We start from the raw sequence: 9,765 nt of genomic DNA, 5'->3' as shown, positions 1-9,765 counted from the left end.
TAGCCCCATGACCCCACACTGGAGCTTTAAGTAGGTTAAATGTAAATGAAGATAATGATATCTACTTTCAGAACTTTATAAATGCGCTAAATAATGCATGTACTATGTCTAGCACAGTGCTTGGTAAACATTATTATTATTAGGAATTCATTAATCCAAGTGCATAATCACTCAGTATGCACTGGTACAGCCAACCCAGTTGTTAAAGTATTGAAATGTTTCCATGTCAGTTGATAGAACCTCTGCCCTAAGCCCGTGAGTACCCCCTTACTGGCCAGCAGCCCCTCTTGCAGGAGCCCTCCAAACCCCTAGCATTGTAAGGGCCTCCAGGACCCTGTTCTGATGGTTAGTGCCTGTACTGCACCAGTTGTTATGTATTTTCACCATATCCTGGCTACAAATATGAGCTGGGCTCCTGCCTTCAATGAAGGCATAGTCTGGGAGGGACACTGGGCATGACAGGAGAAAGTGATGAGGGCAGTGATGAAGGAGTGTGCTGAGTACAGTGGTGGATGATGGAAAAGCTCAGCTCAGGCGGGTCAGAAAGCCTTCATGGAAGGCAAGAGGCTGACGCTAGCAATAACCTGCCTGGATGGGTGAGTGGGGGCATCCCAGATCATCACTAAAGTTCTTTTGTCTCTCAGTTTCTTCATTCTCTTTTTTTTTTGAGATGGAGTCTCGCTCTGTCACCCAGGCTGGAGTGCAGTGGTGCGACCTCCGCTCACTGTAACCTCTGCCTGCTGAGTTTCAGCAATTCCCCTGCCTCAGCCTCCCAAGTAGCTGGGATTACAGGCACGTGCCACCATGCCCGGCTAATTTTTTGTATTTTTAGTAAAGACGGGGTTTCACCATGCTGGCTGGGCTGGTCTTGAACTCCTAACCTCGTGATCCACCCACCTCGGCCTCCCAAAGTGCTGGGATTACAGGCGTGAGCCACCACGCCCTGCCAGTTTCTTCATTCTTGTTGCCTCCATCTAGTTCAGGTCTTCACAACCCTTTGCCTAAATTTCCACAAGAGCTTTTTATGTGCTCTTCTATGCACCAACTGTTCTAGAATCTATTCTGTGCTTCCCTTACTGAACAACCTTTAGTAAGGTCCCTGTGGTCCTATCTCCTCATCAAGGCACCCACAACCCACTATCATGCAGCCTCGGCCTCTGTTTCTAGCCTTTCCCACTTGCTTTTGGGCATGTACCCAGCACAACTGCAAAGTAAGATGTTCCCTACACTGGACTCTGTTGCTCCTGCTGCTTGGAACTTGTGGATCCTACCTCAGAGGTTTTCAGCACCCTCTTCAGATACAACTTCTTTGGTGAAACTTTCTCCCATCTATGTTCCTTTCTTCTCCCAGCCTCTTCTCCCACCCCAGGGTAGTATGTGGGGTAGTGTGTTCTGAGAACTAGCCTACATTGATAGCTTATTATATGCCAGGTGCTGTTCTATGAGCTTTGCATATGCTACCTTGTTCTACCCTCACAAAAACTCTAAGAGGTAGGCATTATTATTATTATATTTATATTTATTTTATTGTATTTTTTGAGACAGAGTCTCACTCTGTTGCCCAGGCTGGAGTACAATGGTGTGATCTCGGCTCACTGCAACCTCTGCCTCCTGTGTTCAAGCAATTCTCCTGCCTCAGCCTTCCGAGTAGCTGGGATTACAGGCACCTGCCGCCATGCCAGGCTAATTATTGTCTTTTTTTTTTTTTAGTAGAGACAGGGTTTCACCATATTAGCCAGGCTGGTCTTGAACTCCTGATCTCAAGTGATCCGCCCACCTTGTCCTTCCAAAGTGATAGGATTACAGGCGTGAGCCACCACACCCGGCTGATTATTTTGTAATAAAAAAGACAGCAGCACAGAGAAGTGAAATAATTTTCCAGAGGCCATGCAGCAAGTGAAAGGTGAAGCTGGGATTCCAACCTAGGAAGCCAGCCTCCTCAGCCTGTGCTCTTAGCCATTGCTTTATAGTGACTAATAACTTGCAAAGAAAAAGAGAAGAGAAAAATTCTTGCGTCATTACTCAATATATGCTATTTGGTTTTGTAATTATTTGTGTCATTATTTTATCTCTTCCTCTACGTGGGCTGAAAATTCCTAGAGGGGAGGAACTCTGGGTCTCAGAGCCTGCTGTCTCAGTTACCATCAGTTGTGGGCACAGGTAATGCTATTGAGCCATCACATCCTCTGGAGATTGTGAATTGGTCATGATCAAGCCCACTCTTCACTGGTATTTTTCCTAAATAAATTCATTGCTTGACCAACCCCGGGGCAGGATCAGGCCCAGGGTTCCACATGGACTCCAAGAAAGCAGTGCTTAGTTTTCTCATTCAGATTGTGGCTGAGAAGTTGTCATTTATCGTCTGTACAATAAAGCAGATGTGTATGTGACTTCCCCCTTTTCAGCAGTGGAGACATTGAAGCGGCCTGAGGTTATTTACCCAGAGTCCTCAGGCAGGTCTGTGGTGGAGCTTCGGTGGAACTAACTGGAAGTGACTCCATGTTTCCAGTCCAGGACCCTGGGCAACCCCGTGGTAATTGTGTCCTGATATACTTATAAGGACCAGTAGATGGACTAAGTTGTTGACTGACCAGAAAATTCTGGAACTCCCTAGCACTATATTTTTACCTTGACACGAAATGAAATTATGACATCATCATGGGAACACAGGACTTCTTTCTTTTTATTTTCAGAACTTGCTCGATTTTTCCAAGGGTGGACTGGGTCAGTCCTTGTAATGGAAAAATGGAAATGAAAAAAAAAAGGAAAAAAAATCATTGTGGAGAACCTGTAACATCTTCCATTTAACTTATTTGATAACTGGGTTTGTTCTAGAATCTAGAGAACAAAGTGAAAGATGCCAGCTTTAGAGGACAACCAATAACTTTGTATCTAGACACGATTCCTTGATAAGAAGCCAAAAACCTAGCCAAAAACTTCTGGAATCCCCCTTTTCTTTGGGGTTAGAACTGACAGCTGCTAAGAGTGTATGTGACTCTAGCGGGGAAAGCGGCTCATCCAAAAATAATGATTGCCAAATACTTTGCAGTAATACTATTTGTTATCCAGGGGTGTCCTCCGCCGCGTATGGCCACCATCTCTATTTTTGCCAGGGTTGAGGGGGGTCGCTTACAGGTGTGGCCGGCCTGGAAACGGTGGCGTGGCTGGTGAGGGCGGAGTCGATCGGGGAAGGATCAGGACTTTATGGCAGAACAGAGTCCACCACCGTGTTCGGAAGAAAGTTCGAATATTTTGTTCGCTTTGGTTCCGGCAAGCCATCGCACAAGCCAGAATCTGTAACTCCAAACGGTAGCGCTCTCGAGCACCGTCCCCAACATTCACTCCCCACGGGCCTGGTCTGCGGCCGCAAGCCGTCGCCCCCTTTAAGAGCCTGCTCCGCGGGACTAACGTTCGAACGGGCCCTGGCGCCCCTCCTCGGGCTCCGATTGGCCGTGCGCGGCGCACGAGGGCGCGCCGGCCAGCCCCGGAACGGTTGGCGGCCCTTCGTGATTGGCGGTCGAGGAGCCTATATAAGACGCGAGGCTGCCGGGCTGCCCTGTTTAGCGACCGGACCCGAAACGGGGAAGTTGTCTTGTGTGGAGAGGTTAGTAGATCTGCGCGCGCGTCACCAGAGTCGTTTCTCTTCGGAGTCTTAGGTGATCGAGGGTGTGCCCAGGGGGCGGACTTGTTTGCGCCTCCCGTTCCCTCCCAATTTCCAAACGTGTCACCCCGGCGCCGACGGCCCTGTGCAGGGGAAGCAGGATGGAGTTCAAGCTGGAGGCTCACCGCATCGTCAGCATCTCTCTGGGCAAGATCTACAACTCGCGGGTCCAGCGCGGCGGCATCAAGCTGCATAAGAACCTCCTGGTCTCGCTGGTGCTGCGCAGCGCCCGCCAAGTCTACCTGAGCGACCCGTGCCCCGGCCTCTACCTGGCCGGTCCCGCTGGGACCCCGGCACCGCCGCCGCAGCAGCAGCCCGGGGAGCCGGCGGCCGGGCCACCCGCCGGCTGGGGAGAGCCGCCCCCGCCCGCCGCTCGTGCCTCTTGGCCGGAGACCGAGCCGCAGCCGGAGCGCTCCTCCGTCTCAGACGCGCCGCGGGTAGGGGACGAGGTGCCAGTGGCCACGGTGACTGGAGTCGGGGACGTTTTTCAGGGCGGAGAGGCGGACGCGACGGAAGCTGCCTGGAGCCGCGTGGAGGGGCCGCGCCAGGCGGCAGCCAGAGAAGCCGAGGGTACCGCCGGAGGCTGGGGCGTCTTTCCTGAGGTATCTCGTGCCGCGCGCCGCCCCTGCGGCTGCCCCCTAGGCGGGGAGGACCCGCCGGGTACACCGGCCGCGACCTCCCGCGCTGCCTGCTGCTGCGCGCCGCGACCAGCCGAGGACGAGCCCCCCGCGCCGCCCGCGGTGTGCCCCAGGAAGCGCTGCGCGGCGGGGGTGGGCGGCGGCCCAGCGGGCTGCCCGGCGCCCGGCTCGACCCCGCTCAAGAAGCCCCGCCGGAACTTAGAGCAGCCGCCGAGTGGAGGAGAGGACGACGACGCGGAGGAGATGGAGACCGGGAACGTGGCTAACCTCATCAGCATCTTCGGTTCCAGTTTCTCGGGACTCCTACGGAAAAGCCCCGGGGGCGGCAGGGAGGAAGAGGAGGGAGAGGAGAGCGGTCCGGAAGCCGCCGAGCCCGGCCAGATCTGCTGCGATAAGCCGGTGCTGAGAGACATGAACCCCTGGAGCACAGCCATCGTGGCTTTCTGAGCCCTTGGCCCCCCTGCGGGGAGGAGGTGGAGCAGCGGGCGTCACCGAAGTGAGGGCCAGGCCCTTCCCGGCTGCGAGGACGCCCAGAGACCGCGGGCGCTGAGCGCGTTGGGCAGACTGGTTGCCTCTGGGCATCGCAAACTGCCCCCGGGCGCATCTGGCTTATCTGGAGACCTGGGAGCTTGAGGCTCATTGGAAGAGGACGATCGTTAACTTTTGTGTTTGTGTATGTCTGTGTATGTAAGTTTGTCTTGTGGCATTAAGACTATTTTGCTCTTCTGGAATGCACCACTCCTTCCCCAGGGTTTAAGAGATTGGGGGCAGACAGGGACTTTCCTCTGCCGGCTGCGTGGAGAAGGAAGCGGCTAAAAGGTTTGGGTCGGGGAGTTCCCCATTCGTTCTCCGGGGAGGGAGGGACTTTACACCCACCCCTCACCGGAAAGCTAGACCCGCTTCAGGGCCAGGAGTGGCGTTTCCGCACAGGATTTCCTAAGACGAGAGGGATTTAGCCAAGAGCACAGACTTGGATTCCTTCTGTCCCTCCCCACCTTTCTCTCCCAATGAAGAAACGTTTATATCCTGTGATTACTCTAGGAAAGGGGCGTATTAACGGTCCTTTGCTTCCCCGCAGGGGAGAAAAAGCTTGACGAACTTCACAGAAGAGTTCAAGCTTGGAAATAATGGAGTTTATAGAGAAAAGATATATTTTTAAAAGCTCTAGGTCAGAAGTACTACACAGTGCTTTTAAAAAGTGTTAAATGAGAGTTTACAGACAGAAGCCCGAAGTGGAAAGACCTTATGGTTTTGTAGATATGGTGACTCCAGTCTTTGTTGTATAAAGGTTGGGGGAGCTGATAAGGTTTTTGTACAGTATTTTCTCCTTCGTTGTATTGATTTTTGTATAAAAATGTAACTTCTACGTGTCTAACACGTATTAAATATTTTGAAGCAACGTAACTGCCTGCTTGTCTGTAATAACCTGCCTGGGTTGGGAGGGAAGTGGGAGGAGGGAAACCAGGGCCTGAGCTAGAAAATTGAAGGTGTGGTTCTTAGTATCAGTCATTCGCAGACTGAGGACATTGTTTACTGACTCCACTAAGTATCAAGAGAGACACGTTTAATTTTTCCTCCTAGATCAGAGGACTGCTATTAGATACTAATATCAGCGACCTGTCAGGTTCTAGAAACCTGCCACTACAACTGCCTTTTCTAAGGTCAGTTTAGACCAATTTGTCACCCAATATGTGGGTGTCTAATACTAACTAATTTAACCAACTTTTGAAGCCCCGCTTATCCACAAAAATGTTTTTCAGCAAAACTTTGTTTCCTGTTAAGCTATTAATACGGGTCATCTTTTAGCTTTGTAACTGAAAAAAAAAAGTTTAGATAGTAGTTTACCTTAAAAGCCCATTCGAACTGACATAGGAAGATGAAAGAGACTGACTTGTCCAAATTGTCAGGTCCACCTCTGCATCACAGTGGATGTCAGGATGTAAATTTTCAGTTTTTCTCTTACATCTAGAAAGTAAATGTATTGCTGAGAGGGAAATTGCTTGCATCAAACCAGATAAGGAAGGAGGGCTAGGCAAATTTAATTCTCATTTAGCAAAACTTCCTGATTTGTTACTTAAATGGTGACATCAGTGTTTGGTCATGGTAGACACTTAGGTGATGATAGCCAAAACATCCATCGATTTTACTAAAATCACTGCCATTAAGAGAGTTTTTTGTCTCTTCATGTTCAATGTTTGAAAGGTATTCAATAATCTATTTCAGAAGCAAATCAATTAGGGAATGGTGTTTATTAAAATACGGTACAGTTGCCAGGACTTTAAAAGATGGTACTGGTTTCTAACAACTTATGAGTATATAGGGTGTTTAAAAGATGGGAGAGATTGAAGAAAGACAAAGGTTTAAAAGTCATAGCCTTCGAGCATAAGAGGCATATGAATGGTGTCTTGGCCTTAACTCCCAATTATATGAACTTCTGTTTTAGCTGAATAGGCCAGTGCCTCGTGCCTTGATATTTCGGCAAATCTATTAGTGGTTCCTTAAGCATAGGCAACTTTCTACTTTATGCTCTGTCGCCATAATAATGTATTTATAGAATTAAACATTCTCAAATTAGGGTCTTGTTAAACTGACTTTTTCTTTCAGAAAGTAGCTACTTAAATTGTGTTACAGCTACAAAAGATCCATCAAGTGCTGACTGCTTAAACTGAAGAAGGTGTCCAGGGCCTTAATTCTGCAAACATTTCCTGTTGTTAGAAAGTATGATGCTTGAACAGCGATCTCAGTGTATTTTATGTTTTAAAGGGGGTAACATTTGGTGTGTTTAAGAGAGCTGATGTGTTTTGGATGAGACTAAAGTTGATCCTTGGTTTTACATTACGATGAACCTGGGTCCATGTGTCTGCTTAAAGAATGTAAATTGGCATACTTGATAGGAGGATAAAGCTTTGTAGGAATTAGAAAAGATCATTCTCTTTTTTGTTGCAGAAGCAGTATAGTATAGTAGTTAGAGCATGGGCCCTGGAGCCAGGCTGCTTGGTGTCTTCCTTTATTTATTTATTTATTTATTTTATTATAAAAAGTAAATATAAAGTGAGCTATGTTGACCAGGTTCGTCTTGAACTCCTGGCCTCAAGCAGTCCTCCTGCCTCAGCCTCCCAAAGTGCTGGGATTACAGGCATGAGCCACCACAACCTGGCCTGCTTGGGTTTTTCTACCTTGGCTGTGCCACCTAGCTGTGGGACCTTGGACAAGTTACTTCATCTCTCTGTGCCTCAGGTTTTTCAAATGTAAAATTGGGATAATTGGATCTGTCTCATAGGGTTGTGAAAATTAATGAGTTAATGCTCTTAGAAGAGTACCTCATATGTAATAAGCACGTAACTGTTAATTATTGTTAATGTAGAAGTTAATTCTGTGTATAAATCAGATACAGTGTGGTCAAAGATTTGTGTGTATTTGTAAGAAAAGAGGAGAATGGAGAATCTATTTTTAAGTGGTCCTATGTGTGAATGCTGGGTTCTTTTATTCCTCTTTTTCTCTGGACACTTGGCAGTCAGGAAGCTTTGTTCTACCAACGTAGTTTTGTTGCTGTGAATGTCTCACCAACCGGATGATTTTTCCAATTGTATCAAACAACTCTATTTTCAGGGAGGAGTAAGCTGAAGTGAAAACAGGCAAGGAGCAAAGTTCTTGTTGACATACAAATGCTTTCTGTGGATGAGTAAAGAAAAAAGTAGCCCATAAAGTTATTTTTGCTTGAATTACTTGCGCATGGAATGTTTAAAACATGCTTATTGATAGGTCCTGGACAAGAGCCTTCCCAATGCCAACCTAGGGCTATCACACAACCAAATCAGATGCAGTGTGACTAGAAACGATGCCATGGTTTTAGTACCTAACCACTTCTTGACCACTCTGGGAGGGACCTAGTCTCTTGATCAAATTAACCTTAGCTCTGGGGTGTAAAAAAACCTTCTGACTGCTGCGTAAAAGCCAGATGTTTAAAGTGCTTTCCAACAAGTACTCCAAGAAGATCACATTAATAGGGAATAAAGTCTGGGTGCGGTGGCTCACACCTGTAATCCCAGCACTTTGGGAGGCCGAGGCAGGTGGATCACCTGAGGTCAGGAGTTCAAGACCAGCCTGGCCAACATGGTGAAACCCTGTCTCTATGAAAAATATAAAAATAAGCCGGGTGTGGTGGTGGGAAAAAAGAGAATAAAGGGATAAATGTTAGTAATGTTTTTTTTTTTTTTTGAGACAGAGTCTTGCTCTGTCACCCAGGCTAGAGTGCAGTGGTGTGATCTCAGCTCACTGTAACCTCTGCCTCCCTAGTTCAAGCGATTCTCCTGCTTCAGCCTCCCAAAGTGCTGGGATTACAGGCATGCACCACCACGTCTGGCTAACTTTTGTATTTTTAGTAGAGACGGGGTTTCACCATGTTGACCAGGCTGGTCTCAAACTCCTGACCTCCGGTGATCCACCTGCCTTGGCCTCCCAAAGTGCTGGGATTACAGGCGTGAGCCACTGCCCCCGGCCCAGTATGTACTTCTCAACCATGTTGTTTTAACCCTGTCTTCCCTTGTAGAAACCATCATTTGTTCTTGGCGATGGGAACTAATGATGGAAAGCCTGAATTGCTCCTCCAAGGTGACTGGGTTTTCTTTATGGCACCAAATAACCTTTCCATTTCTTCTACTCATCACTGATTGGATTTGGGAGTGTGAAGTGAGAGGAGATGGGTCATTTGACAACTTTGGTGGAAAGCTTCTCAGAATAAAGATGTCAGAAATATTGGGAATGAAATTAATAATTATAAAACTGTTCCATCTTATCACTGGGTTAGTCTGAGTTTCTCGTACTGCAACTTACTAGGCATGATAACCTAGCCTCAGATCCTGTGTGATGGGGTCGACAGGCTAATCCCACTGTGATATGGCATTTGATGGACATTTAATTCCTTGTACTTTTTAAAAAAAAAGTAGAGTTAGTTCAGTTCACTGAATAACCAAAGGATTTCTGATCTCTTGCCCTAAATATTTTATTCTTCTCCTGTTTGTGAATTTTTTATTCTTCTAGACTTCCTTTTATCCCAGCAGTCCCTGAAAAAAGACAGGAATGAAAAGAAACGCTGATCCAACCTTTCCATGACTATGAAAGAGGCCATTACTATGAGGTGCAGTGCTCCGGTGGGGAGGGAGGCCTGCTTCCCAGGATTCCTGGCACTCTTTCCAGTAATGAGCAGTTTGTCTCTCAGCCTTTGAACCATTGTTCAAATTTAAAATTCAACCCAGTGGAAAGCCTTGGGAGGACAAACATAGAAGGAGAGTTGATGTTAGGAATCACTGTGATCTTAACGCATGCCCTTGGAGTTTTTCAGTAATAATTCTTAAGGGTACGATAGGGAACAAATGTGGAAGAGCAGAAAGTGTGAAAGGATACGCACATCTAGCTGAATGCCTCCTTCCTGATTCAAACAGTTTTTCCCAATGCCTGCTACCACTG

The 9,765-nt window shown here is 47.6% G+C and overlaps 1 protein-coding gene across 1 annotated transcript; it reads left to right on the top strand.

The window, feature by feature from the left end:
- Positions 1 to 853: 853 nt before the first annotated feature.
- On the top strand, positions 854 to 5,703 carry IER5 (immediate early response 5). The gene has a single exon (XM_055110864.2). The coding sequence runs from the start codon at positions 3,763 to 3,765 to the stop codon at positions 4,744 to 4,746; it is 984 nt and encodes a 327-aa protein (XP_054966839.2). The 5' UTR covers positions 854 to 3,762; the 3' UTR covers positions 4,747 to 5,703.
- Positions 5,704 to 9,765: the final 4,062 nt, after the last annotated feature.

Source organism: Pan paniscus, chromosome 1 (genome assembly GCF_029289425.2).
Source record: "Pan paniscus chromosome 1, NHGRI_mPanPan1-v2.0_pri, whole genome shotgun sequence".
Classification (NCBI taxonomy): Eukaryota; Metazoa; Chordata; class Mammalia; order Primates; family Hominidae; genus Pan; species Pan paniscus.
Note: the sequence above shows the minus strand (reverse complement) of the source record. Positions and strands in the feature narration are given on the sequence as shown.